General features: G+C 42.7%; 1 protein-coding gene across 1 annotated transcript in view; it reads left to right on the top strand.

The window, feature by feature from the left end:
* Positions 1-15,076, top strand: part of LOC113010063 (uncharacterized) — a 59,711-nt gene that overhangs the window by 29,672 nt on the left and 14,963 nt on the right. The window contains exons 3-9 of the mRNA XM_080293301.1: positions 1,630-1,769; positions 5,468-5,566; positions 7,344-7,475; positions 8,946-9,065; positions 9,584-9,622; positions 12,231-12,296; positions 13,473-13,532. Of these exons, the coding sequence (XP_080149427.1) occupies positions 1,630-1,769; positions 5,468-5,566; positions 7,344-7,475; positions 8,946-9,065; positions 9,584-9,622; positions 12,231-12,296; positions 13,473-13,532 (656 nt within the window). The remainder of the gene's footprint in view (positions 1-1,629; positions 1,770-5,467; positions 5,567-7,343; positions 7,476-8,945; positions 9,066-9,583; positions 9,623-12,230; positions 12,297-13,472; positions 13,533-15,076) is intronic.

Consider the following 15,076-nt stretch of genomic DNA (forward strand, 5'->3'; position numbering starts at 1 on the left):
TACATTACATTACAGAGTATATGACTCGGTAAAATCAGGGTGGAATGCATAATACTGCGCAAACAAACTGCGGTTGCTTTGTGAGCAATGATAATTACCTTCCGGGGTTTAGCAAATAGGACACGTGTGGCTACAGTTCGTACTTTTAGGGAGTTCGTCACTAAATCTGAGCGTCCGTTTCTTCACACGCTGCGGCTGATGTTCAGATGTGCCCATTAGGTGTATAACTCCTCTGGCAGTGAAATAAGTCTAAATTAGACCCAGATTTGACAGTCGCTTGCTTAGAGACTTTAATGACTTTAGCATCCTCAAGCCCTTCCCCCTTTTAGAGAATTGTGCCCTCATGAATTAGTGAAGAAGTGTGCACAGCCAAGACAAGCACTTACATTTCACTAAGATGGGGTGGTGGGTGGGTGGGTGGGGAGAGAGACGCTTCTTAATCTGCCCTTTTCCGTTGTTTCCAATTTTTGTTTTTGACTTGGAAATTGCAGAAACGGAAGACGGGAATTTGGTTAGATGTGGCAGGCAATGGCATTTCTGGGTGGAATAAGCTGATTTTGGCGTAAATGTGACTTTGGAGCACAGCCTGACAGCCTCTGTTAAGGATGTTACACCTTGTCTCGTTGTCGCCCACAGCTTAGCCAGCCCCTTTAATGTGCTGCTAACTGATGTACTGCATGGTCTCCTGACCTAGATTTGAATGAGGAAGAGACTTGAAACTGTTAAATTCTCCAAGGTGCCGGTGACCTTGATTCGAAATCCCTACTATCTCTTTGTGCGACTGCTGCAGGGAGCCGGTGTTTTGCGAGTGACAAAGCCCGCACAGGTTATACAATGTAGACCTACGAGATAACGCTTGAGGCTTGAACCCACATAATCAAAACAGTGAGCGATGAGACAAAATGAGAAAGGTGTCGGTATCAAGGAGATGTCAGGGTGGCTGGAGAGACAGAATAATCAGGAAGAAGGAGGGGAGGGGATGACAGTATAAAGCCTGAGGCCATCCAGACACACACGTGAACACCCCCCACTGCCCCCAGCGGCTCACACCATCAGCCCGCCACCTTCTTGCCACCACCCTACATCCATCACACAGAGAGGGCTTGGGTGGATTGTGGGTGAGCGCTGGACCGAGAAGATTCCTCTCAATAGGAGCCATTCAGGCTGGTTTGTCGCTACCAATAGCACCCATGGGAACTCCAGCCATGGGTAGCAACACTGGAGTAAGCACCCCCTCCCTTCAGTCCTGCCTTTGTGTGTGAATGCCCTACAATGCTCTGCGACAGGTGATTGTGGCGCTGACTGTTTTTGATGTTCCAGTTGTTTTCTCATTTAGTGCGCCGGCTTTATCCAACTTCATTTTCAATTTCAAGTTCAATTTTCTTTCCATCTTTGCGCGCCGCTGCTAATTTTCTATTCTTTCTGCGTTTCCTATTCCATAAATATTAACACCGGAGCAAAGAGACACACGCGCAAATACGCATGCACCTACGCACAGACACCGCACGCAGAAGCCCACGTACCAAATGTGTTCAATTCAGTTGAGCTCACACGTCCTCATTTCCTGTAATCACTCTCTCGTTCTTATTTCTCCAACTCTTGTCTGTTTCTCTTTCTCTTCCTCTGCAGGTCAGGACCGCAGTGAGGCGGGGCTTATTAAGCGTTTCCGCGGAGATGGCGTGCGCTACAAGGCCAAGCTGATTGGGATTGATGAGGTGACAGCCGCACGCGGGGACAAGCTGTGCCAGGACTCCATGATGAAGCTGAAGGTGCAGACTTCTTTGTGTGTGTGTCTGAGTCTGTGTGGACATCACTGAGCATCTTCAATCATCTCAGTCAGATTTGGAATAAGCATGCTCAGACATGGCTGTGTTGTCTGTTGTTGAATGAATCACAGGAGCTTGTCTTATCCTGTGTATGACTCACTGAAGGTTTGAACTGACCAGATGGAACAAATGAAAGTCCAGCCTTATTATTCCACAGTGTCCTATAGAAAGCTACTGTAAGGTTGGCTTGTGCAAAATGGAAGCGGCTTTCTACTTTATTTTAATAGGCTGCTTTATTTTTAGTGTTGCTCAAAGCACTTCGCATATATTCATATGTCTTTGTTTTTTCTTTACCTCCGGGGCAAACTGGCTCCCTATTCTGAGAAATACTTAAATCAGTATATCAGTTAAATAAGAGAATTTTCACTTTTCCGCATGTGCGAGGAGAGTAACCATCCCATCCCCCCACCCCGATCTGTCTCCTGTATGTTTTCTTGTGTCACTCACACTCTATTTTTACAACCAATTTCATGATGTTACACTTGTGGCACATATGCAAACTGCGATAACATGACCCAGATAATACTTCAGCTAGTTTTCCTTGCAAAATATTGAAAGTAAACTAGATCAAATTCAGCCAGAGAGACAGAGAGAGTCAGAAAATGCCTGCATAAAAAGTGGTGGATGAACGAGTTGGGTATTCTTGAACTTACTACATAATCTGCGAGTTATTTCTATTATTTTTAAATGGGGAAAAAGTGTCAGAGAAGTAAGGTAAATGGTGGGGCTGTGGAGAAGGCTTTATTGGGGATCAGGGGCAGCTCCAGGGCTGAAATCCCCCCCACCTACAAGCAAGAGGAGAGCGCAGCAGGAGTGAGGCAAATGAAGGGGAGGGTGTGGGACACAAGAAGCAACAACAAACAGGTATGAAGGGCAGCGAGGATTATGATAGGAAGGAGACAGTTTGATGTATGAACTTCTACTTAAAAGGAATTACCTCTATTAAGTCACCTTTCATGAGCTTCTCTCCTCTAAGTGACTGAGCCTGCACATGTTGGATAGACAGATTGGTGAAAATGTTGCCTCTGTTTAGGTTTGTCAATTTAATTTCATGTAAAAGACATAGTAATAAAGACAGAGTACAGAGTAAATCATGTCTATCATTATAATCAGATGCTTAAATCAGGTCTATTTTATTTTTCAGCTTTGTTTTGAATTTTTAGACCGTGGACAGCTTTAGCTTTTGTGGCTCCTGTTGTTGTTGTTTTTTGTTTATTTATTTGTTTGCAGCCAGAAAAAGTGATTATTATCACATGAGTTGTAGTGGCTATTAGCTGATGCTAGCTTGCTTATCTATGTGCATCACACAGACTTGGGTATCTGCTGATGATAATAAGGTTCAATAAAAAAAATTATAATTTTACTCAGTAAAAGTGTAAGAAAGACTCTTCGGATGGGCTCTTAGTACTCTTAACATTTCAGCGAGCCATCTTTTTTGGTCAGATAATTAGATTGAGAAATATCTCAGAAAGCATCAACACCAGAAATGCAGTTAAGAGGTCCAGTTCAGTGTATATTAGCTGAGCTGAAGCCTGGCAGACAGCTTGCAGCAGCAGCTGTCTGTTCACCTGCCATTCAAAATGGCCACAAATTAGAAGAGTTATTTACAATTCTTCCCATGCACAATAACTATACCGGGTGAAATAAGGTAATAAGATATTTGAAAGAGACAAAAGAAAATCTTATAGAAGACTGGAAATGCAGTATTATTTTGCTTCAAAGTGTGGCATTTTTGGACAATATTAATGTCTTTGGGGACTGATTCACTATCGAGCCATGAGTTCTGTTTGAAGAAGTTTAGTTTTTGGTATCATTTCATTGGCTTCTTGTCTGTTTTTAGCGCTGAAAGTTGCTGTTTCTTTGAATTTGGCAATTACAGTGAGCTGTTTTGGGGGAAACTGCAGCAACTAAACATTTTGAACTGCCTGATGATTTTAAGATTCACACCTCTGATGTGATTCTTATCTTTGGTAATGGTCTTATACAAAATTGATGAATAAAAACCTGGCTTCTCAGAGACAAAGACGATGTGCTCTATTGAGGTGTACTGCAAATAGACCGTTTTAATGTAAACCTGTATCATAAAGGCTCTGGTTTTACATTAAAGGAATAAGACAAATGAATGGCAAGTGATATTTATCAGTTGAGCAAAGAAGCAACACGCAAGCATCACTGCAGTAATTGGCTACAGGATAAGCAGATGAACTGTAAATGCATATTCTCAATGACTTTCCTAGAGCTTAAATGTGTGGGAAGCCCCACTGGAAAAGCAGTATAGCCAGAAGGCAAAACCTCTCATTGCCCATACCCTTTTCAAATGATACAGTACTTCTAATAAAGCAACTTTTTCACTGCTTTGATCAGACATTTCTGCAGTGCCCTCCATATGACTCCGGTAGTCACCAGCTCCCAGCCAGTTACAGTCAATGGAGCAGTCGATACAGAACTGCTATTATCTGGACAGGGGATAGAGAGGGGGTACAGGTCTCTATTGAGCTGCCGTTCACTGCTGTGCGGACTAATCCGCCAAATGGGGATGCCGATGACTGATTGACAACATCCATTGACTCTCCTGCCCACCCGCCTCTTTCTCATTTGCTTTATCTCTTTCCTGCTCCTGTTGCTTGTTCTGCTCTTTATCCTTCGCCCTCTTCCTTTATGTACTGTTATTCCTTCAGCTTTTTACTGTATAGTTATTTAAAGCTAGCTCGAAGGTGATCACTGCGATTCAGGCTTTGTGGTTGTGTTATCAGCTAGGCTTTCAAAGAACTTCTCCTCCCCCTCACATGCCCCACCAGTCGTAGCAGATGGCTCCCCTGCCCCGAGCCTGGTTCTGCTGAAGTTTTTCTTTCCGTCAAAAGGGAGTTTTTCCTTCCCACTGTTGCCAAGTGCTTACTCATAGGGGCCCATCTGATTGTTGGGGTTTTCTCTGTGTTATTGTAGAGTCTTTACCTTGCGATTGCCATTGTGATTTGGTGCTATATAAATGAAACTGAACTGAATTGAATTGAATTTTTTTTTCTACCCTTATCTCATCTTTCCTCTTCTCCTCTCTTCTATTTTCTCCCAGGCATTGTTCTGTGAAAGACATGTCAAGCACACAGGTCGCATCAAAGGGAACACGGTGGAAATTTTAATTGTTTTCTTTATCAGAGCTGAGAATATGAGGAAAAAGAAGCTGGTGAGATCCATGGGAAAAACATACTTCAAAGGCTGGATTGGGTGTTCAGTCAGCACTATGTGAAGTTCCCGAAGCGAGCTGACGTCGGTCAGCGGCGCGATCCATTCTGTCAGCAGATCTCACCTTATTGTTGTTAGCTAGCACTTGTGTATTGCCACGTTGAGGTGTAGCACACTTACTTCAAAAAAAGGGAGAGAAAAATGGTTCTAAAGGGGGAAATGGCAATAATAATATAACTCGCTGCACAAGGCGATGTGTGAATTCCTCTGAGAGTGAAGCTTCAAGAAAAAAAGAGCACATGAAAGAACATCCTGTCCTATCACACTTTATGTAACTCCTGTCACCCTGCCCCCAATCTCTACCCCACATCTCCCACTGCCACACTCACCTGAGTCGGAATAGAGGAAGGCTTCATCATCTTCTTTTATCTCCTCATGTCGTTCCCTTTAATCTCCTGCAGGGAATGGCTTCCTCGGCACGTTCCAAAGGGGAGCACAAGCAGAGAGTCTTCTTGACGGTCTCTTTCGGCGGGATCAAGATTTACTGTGAAAGATCAGGGGTGAGTATCACATTAGCGAATAGGCCCGGTTTGGCAGGGCTGCACTGCCAACCTCTGTGCCAGCTGCTGTACCGTGAACCTACAATGCAGGACATCCAGAGGGCAGACGCTCGTACGGCTCAGTTCACAACGGCTGCTCGGGCCGCCATCTTATAAGCCTGACTCCCACAGTTGACATATTCTTGCAGCTGCATTACCTGTAACACATCTTTCAATGCGTTGACCATATTTCAATCTCTTCTCCAAATGTCAACAGAAATCACGAAATAGCATGATTCATACAGGACAGTTTGCCCTTTAGCCCCTAAAAGTTAAACTTGACAGCACTGGATTGTGGGCCTTGCATTTGCTATACAACCCAAAGCCAAGTGGTTTACTCCAGTGCGATTAGGAGAGTGCTGCAGGACCTACTTAAGATCACTCAGGCCCTGTCTGTGTGCTAATGATAGTGCAGTGAGCAGTCTTATGGCGATGATATGAAATGGACTGTTTCCGCCTGCATCCTGGCTTCCACCCCCACCCGGCAGACTCAGAGGCCTGCTGTTCCATTACAGGATGATCAAGGGGCTCGCTTCTCCCCCGTCCCGCGGCGTAGTGTTGGCTAGATAGGCCCACTCTGCTCATCAGCGCTAACCGATAATTAGCACTCAGTTCCACCCCTTAATGATCATTGCCGCTAATGCTAATTACACCGCCGGCTCCACCTCAGCTGTCATTAGAGCTAAACTGATAATTATGCAACAGCGCTTGTCCCGTGGCTGCCATCTCCCGCCCGACCACCAACAGCCTACTCCTCACCCCACCAAACAAAAAAGCCCCTCATCTTTTTGATAATATCTCTTTTCAATGTGACTGGTGGTGATAGTAGTACGTCTTTCGCCTCTAATGAAAAAGAGCATTAAGCCTCCTGCCACGACCCGCGCAGCTCACCAGCTTTTTGACATGCTCATTTGTTGCTCGGAAATCATGCCCCCTAATGCTCCTCTTTTTATTTACTGATTACTGGCAGTAAATAACACTCCACACTAAATACCCCTCTTGACTTATTTAGGTGGAAATGGGGATCGCTAGAGCACAGGCTGCGTCAGCGAGCATTTAGATGGAAATGCTTCATGTAAAGCTGATGTGATTTGCCACTGAATTGAGTGCCCGAGTCGTATTAGTTTTGTATTTTACATTAATCTGAGGCATTACCGGCGCCGACACACATGGCGCCGAATATCGGCTAATATTCAAACAAACGCTCCTTCCTGGTGTCTAAGCACATATCTTCTAAGAGAGGAGGAAGCAGATGGGTGTGAAGAGCTGAGTTACTCCTATATACTTACAACCCAAAGTATAGTTTTGCAACTGCTAATATCTCTTGCTTGCTAATTTGGTGTTTTTTCGTCGAACGGCAACTCGAGTCTTGCTGATATCACAAAACAGCACAAAGCTAAAATCATGCCACTGGTTTATATCTTTAATGAATGCTAGTTCTGTAGCTACATTATCCATAAAGTTATATGCAGAGATGAGAGCACTCTTTGAAGCACACTCTGTGTTGTGTTGCATTTGGCTCAACAATATGCAAAGATGTTTTAAGTAGCTTTGACCTACTTTGTCTCCCAGCACAGTTTACAGTACTGTGGTCTTTTTTTTTAAGGGAGGATTTTAAATCATACATCAGGTTTTCATTTCTGCATCTTAAAGTAGAAGAAGACAAATAGGACACGTGAAACAGAAGACCTTTTTTTGTTTAGTTTTAGCTAACACTTTCATATTTTTTGCCATCAAGGTGCTCCTTCATCACCACTCAGTCCATGAGATCAGCTACATTGCCAAGGACACCCGGGACCATCGCGCCTTTGGCTATGTCTGTGGGAAGGAGGGCCACCACAGGTTTGTGGCCATCAAGACCGCGCAGTCTGTGAGTACTTTTCCCCACGAATATTTTAATTCTCAGTCATATTCTTTACATTTGGCAGAAAAGAGAATAAGTTTGACTTTGACTCTGACATGTTAGTTGATTAACTTGCCTACAACTCTGTTTAAGTTCTCATATTATGAACAGTGTATTTCATATTTTAAGTAAAACTATTCTTCTAGTTATCAGAATCAGAATCAGAAAGGGTTTTATTGCCAAATGTTGAGCAGGTTTACAACATTAGTGCGGTACTTAGTGCAAACATACTGTCAGATAACGCTTAAATAAATATAAAAATTAGAAATTAAAAGTGCTAAGTAGATAGATATATAAATGAGTAGGGTCATGTGTTAGTGGTGGGAACAGTCATATGGTTATTGTTCATGAGTCCAACAGCAGAGGGGAAGAAACTGTTCTTATGGCGAGAGGTTCTGGTGCGAATGGACCGGAGCCTCCTGCCTGAGGGGAGCAGGTCAAATAGACTGTGTCCAGGGTGAGAAGGGTCAGCTGTGATCCGAGCTGCACGCCCCAGTGTCCTGGAGGTGTACAGGTGCTGCAGAGATGGGAGTCTGCAGCCAATCACCTTCTCAGCAGGGCGTACAGTTTCTGTTTGTCCCTGATAGTGGCTCCAATGTACCACACGGTGATGGAGGAGGTGAGGATGGACTCGATGATTGCAGTGTAGAATTGCATCATCGTCCATGTTGGCAGGTTGAATTTCTTCAGCTGCCTCAGGAAGTACATCCTCTGCTGGGCTTTCTTTATGACAGAGGTGATGGTGGGCTCCCACTTCAGGTCCTGGGTGATGGTGGTACCCAGGAAGCGGAATGAGTCCACAGAGGTGATGAGGGTGTCAGTCAGGATGATGGGGGGGAGTGGAGCTGTGTGCTTCCTGAAGTCCACAACAATCTCCACTGTCTTCTGGGCATTCAGCACCAGGTTGTTGCGGCTGCACCAAGACACCAGACGTTCAACCTCCCTGCTGTAGGCAGACTCACCCCGTCCGAGATGAGTCCAATAACGGTGGTGTCATCTGCAAACTTGATTAGCTTGACAGACTGGTGGGTGGAGGTGCAGCAGTTAGTGTACAGAGAGAAGAGCAGAGGAGAAAGAACACAGCCCTGAGGGGAGCCGGTGCTGATGGTCCAGGAGTCCGAGACATTCTTTCCCAGCCTCACATGCTGCTTCCTGTCCGTCAGTTATGGATGATGGAGTACTATTAGTACTATAGTATACATATATGTATGTATGTATGTATGTATGTATGTATGTATATATATATATATATATATATATATATATAGATAGATAGATAGATAGATAGATAGATAGATAGATAGATAGATAGATAGATAGATAGATAGATAGATAGATAGAGAGAGAGAGAAAGGTGATACTTTGATTATATACCATCTATTGCTAACCTTTTCTTAATTCAGTCCTTCACCATCATATTCCAATTCTCTCATCCAGGCGGAGCCTCTCATCATTGACCTGCGTGACCTCTTCACACTCATCTACGATATAAAACAGCGGGAGGAGATGGAGAAGAAGGCCCAGAAGGACAAACAGTGTGAGCAGGCAGTGTACCAGGTAGGATTTCCTGCGTGAAGTCTTTGCATTTTCTTTTTTTGTTGTTTTCCACTCAGTTTCATTTCTAATTCGGAGGTGAGATCACACGTTATAACTCCGCCTGCAATTCATTCACACAACAAATATCTTAACACGTTGTAGCTTCCTTTAAAGTGCGATGCTGTTTTGTGTGTTTGTCTGGACCATTGATTTCTGTTCTGAACATCTAACTACAATGGAAAAGCAACAGGTTTTGCTGGTTTGATTTTATCATTATTATTTTTATTATTACTGTCACGTCTAGGAAATATGTGTTGTTTTGTCTGTGATGTGCCAAATTACTGTTTGATTAAAAAGCAACATGCTGTCAGTCTATAACTGTGCCTGCTTGCAGGAAATGTCACGCTGCGATGAGTGTATTTTTTTGTTGTTGTTGCTGGTGGTGATGGGGGTTCTTTTTTTATCATCTTCTCTCAATTTATTCTCTAATGAGACTGAAAAACAAAATGTGTCATCTGCCTTCTGTTCCACACACACAGACTATCCTGGAAGATGAAGTGGATGATCCAGTTTACCAGGTAGGTCCGTAGGCACTCAGAGCGGGAGCTAAACACTGCTGACTTTGATGCTTTCTAGCTGTTTTCACTTTTTAAGCTTGGAATAAATATATAAACAAATAATCCTTAATTTATATCAGCCACTGACATGCTTGAATTAATGATTCATAAATATTGCACCATTCCAGTAATACACAGTAGACCATCTAGTGGACAGTTTTGTTCAACCATTCAACACCCATTTGCCAGTGCAGTGTTGTAAAACCATATTTTTTCAGTTGATCTGTGTCAATGTTCTGATTTCTTCCAAAGACATGCCCCCCTCCCCTTGACTGGTTGTTATTCCCGTCCCTTTTGCCCTGTGCATTTATTTGGCTCAACATTTTTTTCTCTGTGTTTGCTCACACTGAATACAGACAACACTAACTCTTACTCTGAATGCTATGTTCAGTGATACGTCCAACCACCTCCCAGTTCACCTCTGTTCTTTGCTCTTCAAGTATGTTTTCACGTATGATCATTCCATTTGCAGCTTTCATGTTGTTGATGATGTTGGTTGACAAAACTCCAGCCTGCTCCCAGAAGGAACTGTTTGACATCTGGGGAAACATGCTTAATTGATTTCTTGCGAAGAGTTAGATAAGTGGACCAGTGCAACTCTCATGTCTGTATCACAGACAGTGTAAAAGCTAGACTTAGCAAACATGACTTCATTCATTGGTTCCTAAAGTCTTAGGATCAGTTTTACGAATGCGTTGTGCCAGCACAAATTGGGTTTAGGCGTAAAAACAAAAGGTACTGTTGGCATTTACAAAGACATCACAGTGACAAGATTGCGTGCAAGAGGTGGGAACTATACTTGTTGCACATGTAGTTCTCAAGATGCAAAATATAGGGACACAAATATTTAAATCAAGTGCACAAAATGATGTATTAATGTTTGTGACATGCAAATTATTGCTAAGTGCCAAAAAAAGCACATCTTATTTTTGTGCTTGATATTGAAATCAACTAACTGGGTTTAGAGAGCAGCGCAACTTTTGTAAATCACCCGAACAACTAAGCACACCTATAAATGCTATTTCGGCATTGCGCTCATGAGCTACTTTAACCCATTTAGTTAATCTGGCCCTTAGTTTTGAAGCCTCGAGGTTGGTGCTCTCACCGTCACGATATTGGTTTAAAAAAAACCCACTAACAACCATATGACCAGAGAGGCAGGTCTCATTGTGAACCTGCTTGCTCACTGGCTAAAAAAACTTGTAAGCCATTGGCCAATAAAAACAATACTGATAGTCCTCCATTCTGAAACATAGTATAACCAATATGACCTGAAATGAGCGACTCAGCCCATAATGTCATCAGGAAAGACTTTGCCGGCGCATAACAGCTAATGACTTAACTTGTTGGCCATTTTGGTCACACTGTAGGGTTACTGTTTACAAGAGGAAAACCTGGTAGCTGGGGTTTGATGTTCCTTTTGTTGAAGTTGCTTTTTCTCTCACGACCAATGGTTTTATGTCCTGTAGGTTCAACATCACTTTTGAGCATTTTGTGGGCTTGAAATCACACATGAAGCCAATATAGGCTCTGTAGTCTTTTTGCAACCACAGCCATCTGGTGGCCTTCTGATAGAATGTGGCTTTGAGCACTTCCACTGGCTTCTCAGCTTCAGAGGATCTGAATCTGTGTTATCCTGCCTATGGTCTGAAAACAGTACCCAAACATGGAACTACATGCCAGTTAGCTTAGCATAAAGAAGTAATAGCTAGCCTAACAACCTGGCTGGGTCTAAAGAAAAGAAATTAAGCTTACTAGCACCTCTTAAGCTCCCTTTTAAAAAGTAAATTTTGTGTTTTTATTCCTTGGAAAAATCAAAGGGTAAAAATGACATTTTTGCTAATTTTTCCTCTTTGCTAACTGTGCTAACTTTCTTCAGGTGCTGTCAACCAAAAAAACATCCTAGATTTTTTTTTTATAATTCAGTAATTGATATAATACATACTATATAACTTATATCATTAATTAATGTGCTTGTTGCCTGGCTAGCTCTTTTCTGGTCTATATGATAAGCTAATTAGTTGGCTTCAGCTAAGTATTTACAATTGCCAGTGTTATAAAGTTGCAGTTCTCTCATCTTACTCTACACGCAAGATGACTAAGCACATGTCCCAAGATGTGAAACACTTCTTAAACGTTAAAGGAATTAATGACAGATTTTAAGACTTCATTAAAGGACATTCAGACCAGTAGGTCTGTTTTCTCTGGAAGAGGTGGAGCATTTCTGAGGTTGAAGTAAGACCTCAAGCTAAAACCTCTACACTGCCTTGAACTATTGCCTGACCTGTTATACTTGTGCTCTTTCCTCACACCTCACTCTTTTTTTCTCCCTCCTTTCATCTTCCCCATTCCTTTTTCCCATGCCCTATTTTTATACACTTCATATTCCTATCTCATTTCATTTCCCACTTGACGCCATCCTCACTCCTGTGTGCTTTCATGTATTCTTGTCATGTTTCACTACCTCTGTCTTTCTGTTTTATATACCAATCTGTCTCTCTCTGCTCTCTCTCTTCCATCTCATTATTATCTGCACCTATACGCCTTGCCCACTACTTCTGTTCTTTAGTACATAGTGTTTGAGGCTGGACACGAACCCCTCCGTGGCCCCCAGTCAGAGGAGAGCGTTTATCAGGTACAAAGACAAACATTGCCCCCCATTCTGCTTCCCTCTTCATACCCTGTGATAGATAATACAAACAGTACTAATATTATAACTTCGTAGCACATCTTAAAGAATTTAAAAAATGCCAAACTTTCATAAGTACATCAAGCTAATGTTCCTGACGAGGAAATTCTGTAGTAAAATTCCATGCAAACAAAAAAAAACGTTCATGCTGAATATCATTACACGATGAGCACCAGCAGATCATATTAAAGATGATTACCTTGCAAACAATGATATCTACTAAATGGTAAAGGCTAATGCTGAAAAGTGTCATAAAGATGATGAATAATGTTGAAAATCTCGAGGGCTGTAACTTTAAAGATGCTGGCATTGAAAAGGCATCAACTTTACGTTAAAAAAAATGATGTCAGAGTCAAGGTCAGTTGTTTAGTCTGAATAGTTCACCCACAGCCTGTATAACATTCTGCTTTTATATATCCAATACGATGACCTTTTGGTTTTAGACCATTTGAAGCTCCAACTAGGACTCCAGGGAGCTGGCGTATGGTTTAATCCAATTCCCCAGCCCCCCTTCTCTTTCGCCCTCTCTTCTCTTCCTCCTCCTCTTTTTGCCTCTCTGTATCTTGCCTTCTTCTGAAGATGAAAGATGCAGAGAGAGTGAGAGATTAATCACTTGCCATGCCATTTGATCTCAGAGTGAAACAAGATCAATAGACTCGGGGAAAAAACGTAACCAAAGTTAACCAGTCGAAGGAGCGTGGAGGAGTGGGGGGGGGGGTGTGACAGATGAGTTTAAGAGCAACAGATAGTTTGGGTAATTGTGAACGAAATAAACAGAACAGGCCAGAGCTCAGGAGGTTTTTTTCTTTATATATAGCCAGATAAACTAGTTGAGATGTGCTGTTGCTGATTAACAAATACTCACGAGCCCAGCACACACCTTTCTCAGGCACTGTTTGCAATCGATATTGATTTAAGTAGAATTGATTTGGTGCCGCAACTTTAAAATCTGCATAATCCTATTGCGCTAAACGATGAAAACGCATCTAAATAAATGGCCCAGATAGAAATTGATTCCGACATGTTTCAGCTCTTGTAAGTTCTTGTTCTTAAATACTCAGCCAAGAAAAAAAAAGGTGTTGAATGTGACTTACGTTTGACTCGACCTCCAATCCAATGCAGGTCCCAACCAGTCAGCAGAAGGAAGGGATCTATGATGTCCCAAAACGCCATTTCATGACTGTAGGTGTTTTGTTTTTTTCGAATTATTATTTACTTTTCCTATTTTTCTACTTGCAAACCTCTCTTTAAGATACTCTTGTAGGAAGTGCCTTAAGCCACCATCCATTTCTAGTAATTTAATCTGCTGTTATCTAATGGTTTCAGTTATGAATTACAGCCGACAGGCTTTTAAAAACAAACTTCTCGAGACAAGGACGAGTCACACAGGGGTGTATGTGTGTGTCTGCGTCTGTTTTTTTTCTGTGACAACAAAGCTACTGATCATGATAAGCATGCTTAAAGAATCGAAACTAATTGATTTGTCAACCAAAAGCATGCATGTCAGCAATTTCACACAACGTTAGAGGACGGGTCTCTTAGCCAAAATCTGAATCTTTGCACAATCTGATTCATGTCAAGACAAAGAATCTGTTTGCTGGTCCCAACTGACTGGTGCAGGGGGCTGATTAGATAAACAAAGGAGTGGCTGCTTCATCTTCCTCAGAGGTCGAGGACGAGAGGTTTGTAGGTGGGGGTGGGTGTCGGGTTGAGCTGCATGAGGTGTAGTTGCAGTTACATACTATCCAAGGCCGCCAAACACTCATAAAAGCTTTACTTTAACAAATAGCATCTGACCAGAGAACAGCATAAAAAGAAATGCACTTTTGACCCCATCCCCCTGCCATGTCATCTAACTGAAAATATATTTCATCTCATCTTGCTAGGCTTTATGAGTTCTTCACCGCCATGCAGTGACTACGCTGTTACATCTCTCAAGTCGCTTGTAAAGGATAAAAAACATTTATTCAAACCAATTTTGTCAAGCATTAACCCAGTAAGAACCTCCATGTAACCTCTGAAAACAGCTGCGTCAAAGTGCTCTTCTTCTCCTCCTTCTCCTCGCTGTTTCTGTGCTTGTTGCTCAGCCTATCAGACAGATAAACTGTCCCAGCCCCTGTTGCTATCTCACCTGAACAGCCCATGCCAGTATATTAAGTAGCAGCGCTTCCATATCTCTAAGTGTTACTGCTTGTCTGTTCATTCAGTTGGAGCTTTCTGAGAGCCTCGAGCTCCCCTGATGTGTGTCGGTGCCGGCGGGCAGAGATCTCTGTGTACAGTGTTTATCTCGCTCCAAATTCTGACTCATTCTATCCCCCTCGATGGTTTCGAAATGCAGTTACAATCGGTTATGTCCCAGCTTATCGGAGGAGGACATAAACGCCCTGTCGGCAGCAACGTAGATTGCTGTGATTCCTCCCCCTTTTCCTTTCTTTAGTTTGACCACGTTGTGTTTGTGTGTTTGTCTGTTTCTTTTACAGCATGTAAATCCTGTGTGTTTTTGTGAATCATTGTCTGCTTGTGCATGGCCCCCCCTCCCCTCAGAGACATTTCACGCAACCTAGCCATCTCATAGTCTCTCCCATAGCTAGGTCTCCTCTCCTTTAAGTAGTGTGAGTGGAGGACAGAGGGGACTAGAGCAGGGGTCACATCTGCCTATAGGGTGAGGTGGCCTCATTGCCTCGGTCGGGTGGTTCCAGGAGCTTCTTCCTTCATTCATTTGATGA

This window comes from Astatotilapia calliptera, chromosome 18 (genome assembly GCF_964374335.1).
Source record: "Astatotilapia calliptera chromosome 18, fAstCal68.1, whole genome shotgun sequence".
Classification (NCBI taxonomy): Eukaryota; Metazoa; Chordata; class Actinopteri; order Cichliformes; family Cichlidae; genus Astatotilapia; species Astatotilapia calliptera.